Consider the following 19373-nt stretch of genomic DNA (forward strand, 5'->3'; position numbering starts at 1 on the left):
AAATCTTTAATAGGGAGAATTAAGCTATATTACTCTGTACTTATATGCAGCATAATGAACTAATACATGTATTATTAAACAGAAACAACTGGTCTGAATTTATAAAGAAAACATTGAACACACATATGATTCCTTCTCCCTAATCCCTGGTGAATGGGCTGCATCAAGTTCATTTTATCGCGCCACCTTAGAATCTAAACCTAGAGAAAATTAATATTAGTAGTTCCTGAAAAGGAAAAACATTAATATGCAATCAATCAATCAATCTATCAGGGGTTTGTAAAGCGCAGCCACCCACCCATGAGGGTCTGAAGGAACTAGGGGGGGGGGGAGCGGCTCCGTATGTTATATGCATACATAAATATATCTAAATCAAACAATAAATGCACTGCCTATACTGATGGTGCACCATATCTCATTAGTATTATTACATCACATGAGTACATAAGGACAAATATAAATATATGTGTGGCCCAATCAAACGTAAAAGGATGGAAACAAAATTATGCGGCTCCAATATTAAACATACTTCTGTCCATTGGAGATTGGCAGACACAGTATTTTGTCACAAACATTAAAGAGTGTCCTATGTGCCAAACGTGTGGTATTCTGATTCAATTTAGAGTAGCTAGGCAGAGAGATTTCTGTCTGCCTTGGGAGATCTGTAAATATGACTGTCATGAATCCTCACGTTTGCTTCGGCTATTTTTCATTGGCTGAAATTGTCCCTAACTATATCCAGAATGCAGGGATTCTGAAGACACTGTTCCAAAAATGTGAATGGCTAGGCTCATACAGGTATATTGACAGTCTAAATCAAGGGTTAGTGTCACAACACAACAGTCATAATGGAGTCTTCATATAGTCCATTGATAGTGACTGGGTTCAGTGGTTGTAGCAGGTCAAAATGTGCCTACCTCACCTTCATCAAACAGATGAGCCCTTCTACACCCTACATGAGTCTTAAATTCACAAATGAGAAAAGTTAACTATCTATTTATGAATATGATATGTATCTATTGAGATCGATGACATATTTTATTTAGATGTTATTTAGGAACGTGTGTTTTGTCTATTACAGATACCCATGTCACTAATGTAATGTGAAAAATCTGAAAATTGTGATAACATTTTAATTAGATTCATATGCCAAAATAAAAACATATTAGGGGCATTTCCAGGTGTTCTAGCAGGAAAGCAATATGATAGCCAGAGCCTTGAGACCCTTACAGGTTAGTAGTCGCGCTTTACAAGGTGTTGATTGATTGATAGTATTTAAAGCCCTCTATGGAAATGTTAGGCGGCTGATAGGATGTAAAGTCAAAATGGACATTTGTTTAGCCCATTTTGGCATAAAAAAATGTTCAAAATATAAAATGTAATAAGATTACTAGACGACTAACCCCTTCTTTCTTGTTCCTGTTTTCCAGATAACGTTTTGGCAAGTGCAATTAGACAGGCATAGATTAAAAATGTCAAAAGTTGCAGAAAGGTATGTATTTTTTGTTTTTCATTCCCTTTCCCCCATAGAAGGGATGCAGAGCTTGTTTTTATAGTACATGAATGTACACGTTGAGCCTAACTCTGCCATAGTCTTAGCTTCTCTTCGCCTCATGACACCCAGTACTTTAATTAAGTCTGCCTCTGCATCAGTCTTTTTTGCTTTTAATCAGTAGTTTTTGATCCACATGTACAAAACATGTACCTCTCTAGAAAGAGGTAGAGACGTACTCACCTTTGTTTAATAGTATTCTCAAATGCAAGCTTGAGATGGTTACTTTGGTGTGTTGATGTGAGCAAGTGTTCGTAAGTGTGCACATCTGCACGGATCCTCACTTGTTAGTATTAGTTATATGTGTGTGTTGTATTGCTGACTCTGCTTGGTGGAAAGTGGACGATTACCTGTAAACATGCAGGGGCGTAGCCTGGTCAGCATGATTAGGGTTGTGTGAGCTTAAGATTTCCAAACAGTCACGCTGGTTTAAATATATTAGATGAGAAGCAGGGCAGGAGTTGGGCCTTAAGGAGCAGTATGAAGGGAGAGGAGTGCAGTTGTTAGGGATACTTAAAACTCAATATAAAATGTAAAATGACCATTCTTTAAAAATATTTAATACAGAGAGGAGTGTGTGTCTGTAGGTGTTTTTGTCTGCATATGCATGTAAAAATCCCAAGTGGAATCTGACATAGACCTCAGCATGCCCGATTTAAAGCACCTGTACCCAATTATGTACTACAGAAATAATTTATTATGGGGGTGTAACACCCCAACACCCCCACTGAAGCTACACCCCTGTATACATAATGCATTCATATAGACCATCTCATATTCATTTGTCCCTTTGTACTGTGCTTGGTGAGCATTGTGAGAGCATTTAAATTCATTATGCCCAAGCTTGGCCACCCCAACCAGGGACCCGTTCCTCTACCCTTCACCAATGCCTGCTGCATTGCAAGTGAAGGGGATAGGCCCAGGAAAGGACAAGAAGTATGAGCTGGCCAAAGCTGTTTATTCTCCTCAAGGCATTTTCAATGAAATCTCTACATACATTTCTGCCTATTCTAAGAGCCCAGGCGCAAGTAAATCCCAGAATTACATTTTAGTCACATCAGTGCTTTCCCAATGGCCATTTCCGCAATATCTATCCAGGATTCTGAAGGCTATCCCAAATCTGCTTGCGATTCAGGAGACCGTGGAAGTCCTCTTCAGAACTCTTGAGTGCGTCATGCACTTTCACAGTGAGCTGCCCAGCAAATACCTTGGGGCAGATTTACGAGCCCCTTGCGCCGCTTTTACGCCGCCGTTGCGTCACTTTTGTGAAGCAGCGGCGGCGCGAAAGATGCACCATGGTTCGGGGTATTTACAACCAGATGTGTCATGTTGTAAAGCCCTGCGCCAGAAGAGGCGTACCATCGCAGGGGGAGGCGTTCCGGCACAGGAACGCCTCCCAAAAGTGGCTGAGGGAAATCTACAAGATTTCACTCAGTCACTTTTGGGCCCATGCTGCGTCAAAACCCTGCGCCTGCTTGAAGCAGGCATAAGGATTTACGCAGCATTGTACACATAAGGCCCCCCTGATCATTGCTGGAGCTGCGTCGCGCTTGCGACGCAACTACAGCAATGCGCCGCTTTTACGGCACAGATGCTTTTGCCCCATGGTGCCCCATGGTGCGCCGCATTGTAAAAGCGGCGCATCAAGGATGGCGGAGCTGCAGCGCACAATAACTGGCGCATCCTTGCCGATTTGCAGGGATGCGCCAGTAATTGTAAATCTGACCCAGATACATAGAAATTACTATGACCACTCGAGGCGGAATGAACTTTGAGGCATATTTACTGGTATTTACCACAATGCAACGCAGCAAGAGAATTTGCTGCACTGCGTAGTGTGAATGGAAAGAGAAGACATTCACCTTATTTACAAAGATATACAGCATTTCTGCTCTCTCCTTGCGCAGGATCAATGTGCTCTGCGTAGTGCCAAAGCAGGATAGTTTTAGTGCAGGAAGGGGAACCTTCCTGCACAAAAACAATCAAAAGAGGAGATAATGAAGAGATGATTTTACTCATTTAGCCTTCTTTTGGGGGGGCATACAGGATTGATGCAATCCCAGTTTTACCAGCCTTTGTAAACCTAAAATTGTGCCAAATCCATTTGTGGATGTATGGGAACTCTCATGCTCCATTCATGAAAGGAATACCATCTTGAAATGTAATATAACGTAGCACAAGCTACTGCATTGCATTACATTTCTTTACAGAGCCGCACAAAGCCTCACAAATCACTCCTTGCATGGCTTTGTAAATCTTACTGAAAACTTTGCATTGTCCTCATGTTGCCTTGAGTGACACAAGGACATTGCAAAGGCTTTATAAATCTGAGCCCTTGTTTTTGCAGTTATGCAGCACTTAGAGGCCAGTCTTACCACCTTCTGCATTATTACCCTGGAGTTTCAGTGTGTCATATTTGTGTAGAAAAGCCATGATCTGTTTGGCCTTCTCTTCTCGATCACTTATTTTCTTAAGACTGCAAATTTCTCTTCATGGGTTTTTACAGAAATTGATATCCAAAATCACAAATCTTCAATGACTATTTGACATGCACACATGATTAGGCTGTCAAACAGGCACAGATTAGACTATGAAACAGGTACAGTTTAGACTATGAAACAGGCACAGTTTAGGCTAACAGTTGTCTATTTAATAAGACTGACTGCAATGATACTTCAAATGATTGAGAAAAGAAAAGAGCCATTGATATTACTGAGATGAACATATACCACTAAACGCACTAAAGTCACAAAAATACACATTTTCTGGACCCCAGACTAGCACTCTCAAATCAGCACATGAGGCATGGGCTGAAATGTCCAGCAAAAAGGCTGATCAGAAAACATAAATACAGTGGAATTATTCAAATAAACATAGTTGGAAGCCTTCCTAGGTGAACTGGAATCAGTTTATAGATGAGTGTTATCTAGCTGAAAGACAGACAATTAATTAATCAAAGACTGGTCCCACATTTAGCACTCTAATATTAGCAAAAGCAAACAGAAAAGAAAGAAAGACAGGAGTTTAAGAAGGAGCTTCAGCAATTACCCAAAATTTCTACAGAAGAATCACCATGTTGAAAGAGCGTGGCAAAATCAGTAAAAGTTAAAGAAAATGAGCAGCTAAAGGCCTCATTACGATGTTGGTCGGACAGCATTCTGACCAACTCGTTGTCAGAATGGTTTCTGACCGACAAAAGGGAGGTTTTAGAAAATCTTGCACCCTGTGGCCGGCACCCCATGGTGCTGGCCACACTGTGTATGGTTGTAAAGAGGGGTCCCATGGGTACCTTCAAGGACCCCAATCGGAAGCATCCGGGTGAAGGAGGGGCCTGCTACAGGACCCCAAAGTCCGTTTCCGGCAGCCGTTTAGTGTCGGACATACCGATTCAAAAAGGCTGTCAGAATCCGAAATTGTAATACATCGGTCAGAAACGCAGTCCATAGACCTGTACGATTTGGCTCCGACTGACTCAGAGTCTCCGAATGCCAGTCGGAACAGAGTTGGACAGACTAAACGGTTGCCATTTATCGTAATCAAAAATGTTTCCGAGGCGGTCCGATTGTGGAAGAAAGGTTTACACAACTAATGCTGAGAGGCCATTCTGACATAATCTGTCAGCATGAAGGTTATAAAAAAAAATTAAAATAATAATCAAGGAGTGTATTTGCAGAATTATATATCCAGGAGAAGACAATTGAATTATAGCAGAATCTGTTGATACCTCAAATGGTGATAATGGAGGATATTTTTCTTATCTAAACAAAGTTCTTGTTAAGAGTAGAAGAAAACCAGTTATTGTCAGTCACAGTTTGAACATAACTCCATCTCCCACATTAAAAAAATACGATTAATCTGATCTGTGATCCAAATGAGACAGAGCGGGCATGACAATGTAATTTTAGGCAGATAACATTGCACTAGGAAAGGAATATATATTGCTCTAATACATACACAGTACCTTTATAAGAACAGACTTGGAAGTGACTGCTCCAGGATATTGCTCCTAGACCAGTTATATAACTATAAAAACACGAGAGTTTATTTCTGTAGGGAACCAGGCTATTAACTGTGGGGAAATCTGGCTCAGTTTTGATGAAAGCTGTGTCTGAGCTCCCACAAGATTAAACATCCCAGTGTCTAAAAAGTGAAATCAGTTATGTGTGAGGAACCGAAGGCTTATTAAGGGTAATAATAGATTACTTCATGTAATAGGCTTTCCTCAAAGAAAATGCAAGTGAAGCATTTGAGCAGTAACAAATAAATAAAGTAAAAACATATATTACTTAAAACTTGTAAATAAAACTTGTAAAGGGAAAACCTATTTAATTGAACATCACAAAACAACTGAAATTCATTCAGAGGTTAAGACCTTTACCTTTCTAACAAATATGTGCACTTTTGTTCTAAACATAATCTTCTGGAGAGTGATAGCTGCTATGGCCACTGGATGCCTGTCATGCACCCTTGAAAATTCCTCTTGGTAGCAGCTGGCTTATATGTGGCATATACAGTGAAGTAACAGGACTGCAAATCTAACAGAATCCCTCCTGCAACCAGCTCTATTTGCTTGGGGGACAGCAGTATAGAAGCAGCATCTGCCAAGTTCACCCTGGCCCAACAGCCATTTTCAGGGAGTAGGGGAGTAGGGGAGGGGGCATGCACCTAGCAGCATGGCAGTTTGAATAGTTTACACTTTCAGGGGTGAACAAAGCCAAGATACCCCAAGCTAAACAGAAAATTCACTCCTTACTCATCCGGAGGGGAATCAGGAACTGGCACAACCATTTCTGGGAAAATAGTCTAGTGCAAACTATATGGCAGAAGGAAAATATCTGTAGTAGAAACTCTTACATATGTGTAAGAAATGTATCTTTTTTGCAGGGTCACCACGGATTTTTCACCTTTTACTGAATCCTATATTTTTGCTGTCTGTAGAACTTACCCCTTCTAACCAGTGAAAAAGGGTCTGTGTTCGCCCTTTCTACATAGGGAAATTGGCATGCTCCTAATTGGCCTAATTAATTAACCTGTAAATCCCTAGTATATAGTACAAAGTGTTACCAGTACCTGCAAGTTAAATATCACTAGTTGTCTGCAGCACCCATTGTGCCACTCACTACAGTGACAGTGTAAACATGACTGCTGGCCTACAATTTGCAACCTGGCTGTTGCAGTTCTAACCCGTTCACTGCACCCATCAGCCAACTGCCATCGCAAGCACTACCTCCGTAGTGCTGAGCACGTCCGTTGGCTGACACGGCCCTGTCCGCGCAACAAAATGTCCGAACTGCAGTGGAATTTATGCTGCGGTTAATGGGTTAAACTGCAAATTCAACCCATAACAATTGTAATAATAAAATATCTTATTTACAAGTCACTCCTATGTAGGCCTTATTTCCCATAAGGAAGGGTGCATGGTATTTAAAAGTAGAACATGTGGAAATGTATTGTTAAACATGTCTTTACTGTTTAAAAGTGCAAAAAACTATTTACAATATTATATTTTGTATTGCTAAATTTGGTTAGGAAACAGCTAGGAATATTATTAAATAAATATTCAATAGTTATCAAAATGCTGTTTAATGGTAAAGAACGATTCTTGATGAATGTTAAGGAAAAGTTACTTTTAGTAAGCTACCTTTTCCATGTCTAACGCCTCTGGAGGCCAAATTGCATTTGATTCCTCACTTCTGCCAACAGGAATTAGCATTTGAATAGGTGTGAATTTGTGTGAAATGCATCCCAGGAGCAAACAATAGGCTCACCTGGATGGGCAGAGATGACCCCTCTGAGCCTAACGTAACATGCAGCGAGGGACTGTGAGCATCACTTTTGACATTGAAGTGTCACATTCTGCTTGATAGGCATGAGGGAGTTTTACATGTACAACTTGTAGCCCATTTCAAAAAAGTCTCCTGTGTCATAGGCAAACGTTAGCTGACACCTAGACAGGGCTCTACCACTAAAAACAAAGGTAGAACATAGCACAATAAGGAGAGTCATGAGCAGTTAGATGCAAAAGAACAGTAATATTGAGGGAGATTCAATTAATGGTACTATAATATACAATAAGAGAGATAAACATAGAAGGGTCAGTACATCCCATAACAGGATACCATTGTAAAATTTGTTCAGAACTCTGAATCTATTGTTTTCTTATCCTCTTCATAAACAATGTGATTTTGAATGTTAAAAAGTCATTCAAAAAGTAATATCCTCAACAATTCAAGCGAGTGCTCCAAAGCAGTAATAGACATATGTAAAAAAAGTTTAAAAGCTTACGTTAGTTAATTCACATCTAAAAGGGGTGTTGGAGCCCACAAAGCACATGTCCATACAGTGTAGAAATGAGACGTGCCAAGAAGGGAAATTATAATATCACTGCATTTGCAGTCTTAAAACTTGATAATTACTGTGCATGTTGAGAACTTTCCACTGTCAAAGGCCTGCTTGTTTTCTAAACCCCACATCCACATATGTTGGCTTGGGACCGCATCAGAAAATGTGTGTTTCTGGCATGCTGCTTTGTCATTATTCAGCTAAGCCATTGGTGAACTTATATTTGTTATGTACATGTCACAAAGATGATTTTTAGAATCGCTGGACAGCTCTTCCTGAGCCATGGCACTGGCAGGTGCTCCCCTCCATCACTGACAATGTAAGCAATTGGATCATTAGTTGAGAGGGGTGAGAGTCCCACTCGAGTAGTAACCACAATCCGTGTCAGGGTGAACTACAAAAGTCATTAAATAAACCTATGATTAACTCTCTGGTAGCTGGGCTCAAAAACGGTCCGGGTTAACTTAGAGGCAATGTGTAAAGTATTTATGCAACACTCAAACAGTAATAAAGTAAACACACAAAAGAAGAGAAATCCAAATTCAATTTCGAAACATCAAGTAATAGTTAATAAATGAAATTTCTCCAAAATATCAAAAATCCAATAAGGAGAACAGGAGTTATGAGTTTTCAAATTTTTAGGTGAAAATAGCACCAAAAAGCCCAAAGTGCCACTCGTAGGCATCTGGTCACACTGTACCGGGTTAAAATCACAAGTTCAGGTCGACCTCAATGGAGCACATATTGCAACAAGGACCAGGTTCATCCCAGTAAAGAGCTTACCTTCTGAAAGTTCAAGTCCATGCTGGGAGCCTCAGCTGGTTCCTCTAGTTGGCTGTTGCCACGAGGAGATGCTTCTCGGCACAAGAGGCAGATTGTCTCTGGAGTTTCTCATTAACAGGAGACATAGGCTGTTGCTGCAAACAGCAGGTTGGCAGTGGAACTTGATACTGGCAGAAGACAGAGCGACCATTGCTGAAGTGTGGTGCCACCTCATGGTCGCAAGGAAGCCCAACTTTCTGGAGTTTCACCTGGAGCCTGGTGTTGAAGCAGGAGGAGTACACTGTAATACCAGCCAAGAGTCCAGGACCTGGGGCACCTGTTGGGGGTCAGGCTTCACTCCGGTAGAGGCCAACAGCAGGGATCAGGCAGGTCCAGTTGGCACTGACCAGCTAGGCAGTTGCAGGGAAGGCCTCTTGAAGCTTGTTGTGTACCTGCGACTCAAAGGCGGTCAGCCAACTGACCCTTGGACATCCTCGGTTCAAGGCAAGCAAGTATAGCCTACCTTCTTCAGACAGCAGGGAAGTCCTTCTGAATATTCAACAGGTCCTGGAGTGTTTGAATGAGAGATACTGAGGGTGCCATGAGCATGCCATTCTTATACCCAGTTCCAGCTTGTGGGTAGGGGATGCCCCCTTTGTCTAACATTCCTTCTTTCCTGGGTCTTGTCCATACTGTCAATGGTAACAAAGGGCAAGCTGTCAACGGTGTGAATTGCATTTGTCAGTGACAGGGCAGGCAGCCTTAGAATTCAGGAAGGGGTGGACACAGCCTCAGCCCATCAAGGGCTTAGTGCCACCACCCCAGGGCATCCTGCTCAGGAGAGGAACACCCTTTGCACACTCAAGGGCCTTTTGTCCCCATGTCTGGAAGAAAAACACAACACTTCACAGAAGAGCCATTAATAGACATGTGGCCTGGGCACTGGCTGAAAGGCACACTGGGTATATAAAAAAAATCCAGCTTTCTAAAAGTGTTAATTTTAGAATAGTAACCTAAAAGCAGACTTACCTACAAATAGTATTTTAAATCACAAATAAAAATATGTGGACAAAGGATTTCTCTATCTGTTTCCAAACTGAAGTTATCACTTATTAGGTGTAATAAGGTAGCCCAGTGTTAGACCTTTGGAGAGATAGCCTTGTTACAGTGGAAAACAACCTTAGGGATTTTTCACTTTCAGGACATGTAAAGCTTAAACTCACATGTCTTACTTTTTAAATACCATGCTCCCTGCCCTATGAGCCCTTAGAACCTATCTTAAGGGTGGTGTATACGTATTAAAAAAGAAGGTTGAGGCCTGGCAAAAGGTTTATTTTGCCAGATCAAAATGGCAGTTTAAAACTGCATTCTATGCTGCAGTACCAGACCTGAGACATGTTTTACCTGGATACTTTAGTTGGTGGCACAATGAGTACTGCAGGGTACTACTTGTTGGGTTTCTGTTTTTGTGTACTTTTATTTTGTTGAATAATTCTCTATTTTAAATTAATTTGAGATTTTTCTTATTTTGATTCTTCAGTTGTTACTGTTTAAGTGCTGCATAAATACATTACACATTGCCTGACCACTTTTGCGGGTTAGCCATAGGTTTATTTGGTGACTCTTTTGGTTTACTCTGATAAGGATTGTGTTTATTACTCAAGTATGGCTTCCACTCATCTCATCTCAACTAATAGCCCAATTTCTCAGTAGGTATATGACCCCATGGTGTCCTTCCCTGTCACAATTTCCAACCTTACTCCAGGATGATTATAAGCTCAGAAAAATTGTCCGGAATTAGAACTCCCACACATTCAACAGGACACACACTGGATGGTATCTTCTCTAGTAACCCTTACCTGAAGACCCTTACCTCTGGTGTTCCCTGACCATAAAGCTGTGATGTTTTCCATCAATCTACTCCAGCCTCAACCCAAGATTGTTTTAAATCCTCAGGCCACAAAGAGTAGAGCATGGCAGTAGATCAGCTCCTGAGATCTTGTCTCAGTTTTACCAGAAACCTTACCTGGATCTAACCTCAGTCCTATGCCAGATCTGGATACAACTATACAGAAGTATTTGCCCTGGATTAATAAACCAACTGACATTCTTTTTTTTCAAACGCTTTTTATTAACAGTCATCGACATACAATTTACAATAATAATTCAAGTCAAATTCAGTTCGGGTGCAGCGAGTTCAAACAGTAAGGGCCTATAAATTGCACAGTGAGAGTCAATCAAGGAGAGAGCTGTTCGTCCAGGGCAGGTAGTAGTGGCGGGGTACATATGTCCCCTCTATACGAGTTCCAGGGCCCCCATATTCTAGACCATATTTTTGGGCAGTCCCTCGCAACAAATACAGTCTTTTCACAGAACTTTTACCAGTCCATATCTGACTTCCATTTCTCCAAAGTAGGTGGGGGTGGAGCCCCCCACGCCTGGGCGATGTTCCTTTTTGCAACCATAAACCCCAGAGTGACCCACTGTGGCTGGGGTGTATTAAGATCGGTTGGTGCCTATATGTTTAATAGGCACCTGCGTGCCTCTGGGAGAAGGGACGTCCTGATCACAGCCCCAACCACCTCATGTATCCCCCTCCAGTAGGACTGCACGTGTGGACATTCCCAAATAATGTGTAGAAAGCCTCTCGTGTGACCGCAGTGTCTACAACAGTTCCAAGTCTCAGCCTTTCCCATCTGCACCAGTTTAGGCCCCATCATGTATATCCTATGAAGGATTTAAAGTTGTATTAATCGCAATCTAGCTGGTATAGCCACCACTCTAGGAGAGGATAAAGCCTCCTTCCAATCTTCATCATCCAGCTCAATGCCGTCTGCCGCTCACTTTTGTCATAACAAAGTGAGAGGGTCCTCCATATTATAGATTAATTTATTATAGATCAGCTAAGTGGTCTTTTCTGGGAGGTGACCGATCATGTCCCTCTTGTTGAATCACTTTGTCGTCCACAGACTTCCCAACCACACAGAATCCCAGAGGGGGGTCGCCAGCATCAGTTTATCCTCCCAACCCAGAGACCTATTGGCGGCATGCCAAACCGCCACCGTGTGCCTGGTCGGGCGCGACAGCGGAGGTCTAGCTGGCTTTGAATACAATGCTCTATTATAAGTCCCTCCTGGGAGAAGCCACCTGTCCATACGGTAACCCGGATTCTCTGGGTTTCCATAAATGCACTGGTTAATGGCAGCCATGTGGGCTGCCCAATAATATTTCCTAAAAACAGGGAAAGTGATGCCTCCTTTGGACCACTTCAAAGTAAGCTGTCTGAGAGCTATCCGTGGCACCCCATTCCAAAGTAGCTCCCTCTGAAATTGTTCAATTTCTTTAAAATAATCCCCCGGAACTACATCGAGTGAGTTTTGTAGGGAATAGAGGAAGCGGGGAAGGGACATCATTTTAATAGAGCTGCCCTTCCTAAGAGAGACAGCAGGAGGGTTCGCCAACTGGCTATATCACGTTTTAGATGCTGTAACGGGGAAAGGAGTTTATGTTTGTACCGGAGAGTGCAGTCTAAGGAAATAAAGATCCTTAAATATTTGAAGCCTAAGGTACTAAGCTGTATTAGGCCGTTGCAGGGTAGGGCAGGTAACCCACCAGAAAGGGGGTATATGTGAGACTTCTTCCAATTAATCTTAAATCCAGAATATCTACCATATATTGCAAGTATGTCAATTAATGCAGTCAAGGATTTACGGGGGTCGATTAGGTAGAGTAACACATCATCCGCATAAAGCAATATACGGTCCTCCCAATCAGGTGCCCACCTCATACCTCGAATCACTGGATCCCGCCGGATCCAAGCTGCTAATGGTTCAAGGGCTAGCGCAAAGAGGAGAGGGGAAAGCGGACATCCCTGGCAGGTGCCCCGGCTCAAACCGAATTTATCCGACTGCTTGTTATTAACCACTACCCGTGTCAGAGGAGCTGCATATAAAAGGCGTACCCATCTAATGAACTTGGAACCAAACCCCAGTTTATGAAGTACTGCGAAAAGGTAGGGCCATTCGACCATGTCAAACGCCATGGAGGAGTCTAGGGATATCAAGACCGCCGGCTCCCGCAGGGTAGCCGCTCTACCAAGAACTCCGTGGACTCGACACATATTAAGCACCGTATTTCGGTGTGGGATAAATCCCGATTGGTCAGGGTAAACAAGGTCCGGCATAAGCCTAACTAACCGATTGGCCAGGACTTTTGCCAAGATTTTGGGTTCAGCATTAAGGAGTGAAATAGGTCTATAGGTGGCACAGTCTGTCTTGGGCTTGCCTTCTTTGTGTATCAAAACAATAATGGCTAAACATTGATCTAAGGGCGATTCCCCCCTGTCCCTACAGTCCTCAAACATAGACTTGAGATGAACTGCTAGTTTATTAGGGTTAAGGTTGTACAGTTCTATGGGGATTCCCTGAGTGAAGCGTTCTTATTGCTTGCACAATCTCGTCTGCAGACAGAGGACTGTCCATCAAAAGTCTGTCCGAAGGGGAAAGAGTGGGTAAACAAAGTCTCTCAACAATTCACGGAATCTTCTTCATTGTATGGCGCACTCGTGCTATACACCGCCTTGAAGTGAGTGGCAAATTGATTTCCGATTTCCTGGGGGAGCACAAAACTGGTCTTGTTAGCATCACGTTGGGTTGGGACAAGTCTACTCGCCTATTCCCGTTTGTTGAGCCAGGCTATTAATTTCCAGCCTTGTCACCTATGTCATAGAGTCTCCCAAGTTGTTCCTACCCCAGTGTGCAAGCGGAATCTGTAACTAATGCTTTGTATTTGTCCTGCTTAAGTCGAAGTAGATGAAGCGTCTAGACACCTCCCTCTGTCGTTCCTTCTTGCGTCCTGGTATCAGGGATAGCGCCTCTCCCCTAACCACCATTTTGAAGGCCTCCCAGAGCGTCTGTACGGAGGACACTGTACCCTCATACTCACTAAAGTAATTGTCCATAGTAGTTAGTAGTCCTTTACTAATTTTAGGGTCCCAAAGGAACCACGGGCTGATTGGAGCCACCCTACCCACCCGAGTCTAATCGAGAAGTATGTGAGCCCAAAGTGGTGAGTGATAGGATATGCCCCTAGCTAAGTGTCGGATCTCGTGGACCTGTGTGATGTGGGAAATCGGTACCAAAATATAATCTAGTTGTGATAAACTACGGTGGGTCCCGGAATGGAAAGTGTACTGCTTTTTTCGGGGTTATATGTGCGCCAGCAATCCACCAAGCCCATAGCCTCAAGGAAGTCAGGCAACCAACGTGTAGCAGGTCCCAATTCACTGGAAGGATATCGATCCATCTCACCCAAGCCCACAGAGTTAAAATCCCCACCTAACAGCAGCAGTCCCTGTGGCAAAGACAGAAGAATGGTGTGGAGATCCTGAAATGTAGTGGTTTGGAGGCCAGGGGGAACATAAACAGACAATTACGTGATAGTGCGTCTCTCCCAAGAACCGGAGACGCCCACATAATGAAACGACCCCTATCATCAGACCAGGTAGATTCAACACTCAGGGGGAAGGACTATCACACCATGATCCCCACCCCCCTGGAACCAGTCGTGAACCCAGCGTGTGTGATCAGACTATATCCACCCCTACTCAGTGCTTTACAAGAGTGGCCCAACAGATGCGTTTCCTGGAGGAGCACCACATCAGGCCCTGTTTCCTGACATACTGGAGGACGATACTACGCTTCACTTTATGCCCAAGCCCATTGACTTTCCAACTCAATATTTTAATACTTTTCTCCCAATGTGTATGCATTAGTAACACAGAAAAATGTGCAGCCTCCCATTCCGCCCTTTGCAGTTTTGTCAATGAAGAACCAAATAAATAAAAACCAACTCAGACCCCTCCCCTAACAATCCTCCCTTCCCGCTGCCCTGCCCCTGGACTCAAAAGTGGCCATCGCAAACTGGCAGAGTGCCTGTCGCCCAACTTCCTGTACTAAAGGAAGTAAAACAGGGAAAGTAAGGTTCCCGGTTCCCCCAACCCCTCCCAACAAGCATTCACTTCTACGATGTAACCATCTGTGATATACGAGTCAATGGATAATAGAACAATTCACCTTTCACCCAATATCTGGAGTAAAAACTCTCACCAATTCTGTGAGGCAGGTCGGTGGGTCCATGTTTATACAGTCGGAAACCCAAGCGTCAAGCCAAACCCAGCGTATTTTCAATGTTCCAGGTCAATGACTCACGGTGCCAACATTGCCCAGCTCACGCCTTACGAGATTCGAGCCAGTACGCAGCCATATCGGGAAGATCAAAGAACCAGGCTACTCTGTCCACCTCTACTCAAAGTGGGGCCGGGAAAGGCATTGCATACTTGAAGCCTTTATCTCGGAGCAGCATCTTGACCCCCAGGAATGACCGTCTTTGCTTCTGGACCAATTGGGTAAAAATAGGAAAAAAACAAAATGTCTGCATTTTCAAAGCGTAGTGGGGCCTCGGTTCTGGCCCATTGCAGTATGGCATAACAGTCCAGATAGTTGAGAATCCTGGCCAGGATTGGACGAAGGGGAGCCCCTGGCTTCGGGCGACCCCAGGGGACCCTATGAGCTTGTTCCACTACAAAGAGGTTTCCAAGACTTTTCGGTTTGAGATGCTGGAGAATGAGGTCTTCCACAAATAGGTCTACCGATTCCCCTTCTGCCTTTTCCGGCACCCCCAAAATGTGGACGTTATTGCGGCGTAGGCGTCCCTCATAGTCGTCCATCTTCGCCTCGGCGAGTTTCTTGAAGGCCTGCAAGTCCCCTATTTCAGCTTGTATTTGGGATGTATCCTCTACCAGGCTATTGGTATTGAGCTCCACCTGCTTTAATTTTTCGTTGTTCTTATTTAGATCTGCCCAAATGAGGTTGACTTTGATTGAGATAGCTTCCATTTTGTGTTCCAGGGAGGTTTTGATGTCCACGATTGCCGCCATCACATCCTTGAGCGTAGGCTCTTTGTCCGAGCCCCCTTGATCACTGACTGTCTTATGTTTGAGAGAGTTATCCTGCGCACTTTCTCTGGTGAAGGCATATTTGTCAAGCTTATTTGTTTAGGCGGATTTAAGGCCTCTTGCTCTCGCCATATTGAAAGCCTATGGTAGGCAGCAACGCTGCCCAGGATGTATCAAGGAAGGCACAATTATAACAGCCCCTCAATATTGCTCCCAGGGATTTCCAAGCGGTGGAGGCGAAGATCTATGGTGCAAAACTCTCCAATAAGGACCAATTGTAGCCAGCAGATGTCCCAGCTACCTGATCCTCTCACTTGTGGGTACCTCATCTGGGCCTCTAGTGGGCAATGAGACCTGCCTCGACACCACCGTAGTCAGCAGTTTTGTTCCCACATACAAGCTGCGTTGGGTCGGTATATCTGTCACCCTCTCAGCTGCTGGTTACCTCTCTCCCCCAGCGCTGGACGCCGCTGGCTTGGTGCAATGCCTGTTTCGTGCCATGTCCCAGAACGGAACTAGAATCGTCAGTACTACCGCGATGTGGGCAGTCTATATGTTAATGCCGACAGTGGAGGGTGGGGGACCGTCTCACTTACTGCGGGCTTCAGGCGACACCGATCTTCGGTCATGTCCCCTTCCCATTTCCACTGTCTGAGTTTTCTCTTTGCAAGGTAGCAGCTTCTGTGCCTCACGCCGCACAACCAGTCCGTCGATACTGAGACAGCTCTCCAGTGGTCCAACGCCTGCTCGGTTGCTGATTTTTTCAGCTAGAATACCGCAGCAGGGAAGCCAAGGCACGCACCCAGGTCCCGATCTCTGCCGCCTGCATCATCACGTTTTAGACACTCGCTGCTACTCGAGGCCCTGGCTCTCATTCCTCAGTAGGCCCAAGCACGTCGGCAGCCGTATCTGGGCCCAGGAGGAAGCTAGAAAGTCTGTTTTTCGGGCGTATCAATCAGGGTGTCTTACAATGCACAGATCCCTCCGTGAATGTTGTGGATCAGTTAGGCGGATGTACGTGAGAGGTCAGGCTCACCGGAGCTCTACTGCATGGCGGTCATCAGGCAACGCCACGTAGCCACGCCCTGCAACTGACATTCTTGCACCTGAAAAAAGGTCATACTTATTGCTGAAAAACCCCTTCAAACCATGCTTTTCTGAGCATTTAATTACTCAGAAACAGTTGTGTAGGAAAATGGAGTGAGTTTGGAGATTTAAATATGATTCTTAAGATAGGGAGGTTTATAAACAGTCAATAGCAGAATACAAAAAAATCATATTAGAAGAAAAAATGTAATATTTTACATATAAGATTCTTCAATCTGGCAACTCGGTAAAGGAACTTTTATTAGCTAAAATGCCTGTGTCTCTCAACAGTAGTTCCCGCCAGACATTCTGTAATATCCTTAGACATTTTTTCCAGAAAAAAGTAAAGGAAGTTTTTGACACTTCACATCCAATAATCAAAGAGTGTCTAAACCGCTGATGAATAAAATACAACTTTCACTTACTATGTTTGTTAAGTTCTCCTTGGTTAGAGAAGAGCAAGTTTTAAAGTTAATTGGGTCAATTAAAGCGGGATTCCCCCCAAAATTGTTAATCTTGCCCCTGATATACTTGGTACTCAATTGACTATGATTTTTAATGAAATCCTCGACACTGGACTTTTTCCTTCTGAGTGGGAGAAAATCTCCTTTCTATCTTTACTGAAAATAAATTATTTGGATCCTGAAGGGCCTAGTAGTAGGCCCATCTCAAGACTGCCGTTCCCAGCCAAATTATTAGAGAAGGCTCTAAAGATTCAGCTCATGTCATTTATTGACAATAACAACCTTCTGGCTTGCACTCAATATAGTTTTATTTATTTATTTATTTATTTATTGACATTTATTAAGCGCGGTGAATACCCGTAGGCGTCTCGGCGCTGGCTTAAGGGGTGGATCAGTGTTTAAGAAGACCTAACAGAAAATAGAACTATTGGTCAAATAACCAAGTCTTTAGTTGTTTGCGAAATATGAACAGGGAAGGGCTGGTCCTAATGTGTAGAGGAAGGGTGTTCCAAAGTTTGGGGGCGGCAACCAGAAAGCGCCTGTCACCCCAAGTGACTGTTCTAGTACGAGGCACTACTAGGTGATTGTGATGAGAGGAGCGAAGGGAACGGGTTGGGATATAGTGATGAAGGTTATGTTTAAGGAAATGGGGGCCTTGGTTATTGAGTGCCTTGTAAAGAATACACAATGATTTAAATTTGATACGACTGCGTATCGGAAGCCAGTGAAGTTACCTGATGGTGTTTGAAACCGATGCAAACTTGGGAAGTCCCGCCAGCATCCGGGCGGCAGCATTTTGAATTGACTACATCTTGTTAGTCACCCGGGATTGAGCATTTAGGAATAGAGCATTACAATAGTCCAGTGCGGACAGGACTAGTGAGCTGACCAGAGTTCTCCCAGCAGTGTCCGGTAGGTAAGGTAGTATTTTCCTGATCATTCTGAGTTTCGTGTGAGCAGTTGCAGCCGTCTTGTTGGCGTGTGCCATAAAATTTAGACCTGCATCAAAAGTGATGCCCAGATTTCTAACTTTAAGAGCTGGGCTGGGAGGAGATCCAAACGATGTTGGCCACCATACTGGTGACCAGCCCGGAGAAAGGTGACCGAAAATGACCACTTCAGTTTTATCTGAATTAAGTTTGAGACAATTCGTGGCCATCCAGTCACCTATGGCCACCATTCCTCTGGTGAATAACTTGGCCACTTCTTCCCCATCCCCTTTGATGGCCAGTACCAATTGGGTGTCGTCGGCGTAGGAGGTCAGGCTCATCCCAAATGCTTTGATGACACTAGCAAGGTCCGACACGTAGATGTTAAAGAGTGTCCGACTTAGGGACGAGCCTTGGGGGACCCCACACGGCAAGGACACCTTAGAAGATTGGTATGGTCCAAGGGATACCGCCTGAGTTCTGTTGGCCAAAAACGATACAAGTAGGTCCAGCGCTGTTTCCTGGACCCCTAGTTGTTCGACACGGTCGGCCAAGATCTTGTGGTCGACCGTGTCGAAGGCCGCAGAAAGATCCAGCAGGACCAAGACTGCTGTCCCCCCCTGATCTCGTATAGCTCGGATGTCGTCTGCCGCTTTTAGGAGGGCGGTTTCCGTGCCATGGCATTTGCGAAATCCGAACTGAGTGTTGTCGAGCAGCTGATGCCGCTCAACAAACTCCGACAATTGTTGGTTCATACCTTTTTCTATGACTTTGGCCAGGAAGGGGAGACTAGCTATCGGCCGATAGTTTTTTAGTTCATCTTTGTTAAGATTGAATTTTTTTAGTAGGGGTTTAACCAACGTGTGTTTCAATGAGGCCGGGAAAATGCCAGATCTGAACACAGCGTTACAGACCCGTGTAATGACCGGAATCAACGTGTCCATGACTGGTGTAAGCACTTTAAGCGGACAAGGATCCAGTGCTGACCCTGTTTTAATCCTTGAAATGAGGCTCTTCGTCTGATCCATAGTAAGGTCAGCAAAGCGTGTAAGTATATTGTCATGTGGTGTAAGAGGAAGGGGACGAGGAGCGGTATTGGTGTTTAGGGAGAAAACCTGATAGATATCATTGACTTTCTTGAAGAAAAAATCGGATAGGGCATCGCAAAGATGTTGTGAAGGGGGGGTGTGAGATCCTGCATACCACCGGACAAACGCTTAGTTATATCAAATAGCTCCTTACATGAGTTTTTTTGCCTTGTCTATTTATTCGGCATAGTAAGC

At 43.9% G+C, this 19373-nt stretch overlaps 1 protein-coding gene across 1 annotated transcript in view; it reads left to right on the forward strand.

Annotated features, from left to right (window-relative positions):
- RGS7 (regulator of G protein signaling 7) overlaps positions 1 to 19373 on the forward strand; it is a 2226031-nt gene that overhangs the window by 1860030 nt on the left and 346628 nt on the right. The window contains exon 12 of the mRNA XM_086925320.1: positions 1431 to 1492. Coding sequence (XP_086781446.1) covers positions 1431 to 1492 — 62 coding nt within the window. The remainder of the gene's footprint in view (positions 1 to 1430; positions 1493 to 19373) is intronic.

Source organism: Lissotriton vulgaris, chromosome 6, assembly GCF_964263255.1.
Source record: "Lissotriton vulgaris chromosome 6, aLisVul1.2, whole genome shotgun sequence".
Taxonomy (NCBI): Eukaryota; Metazoa; Chordata; class Amphibia; order Caudata; family Salamandridae; genus Lissotriton; species Lissotriton vulgaris.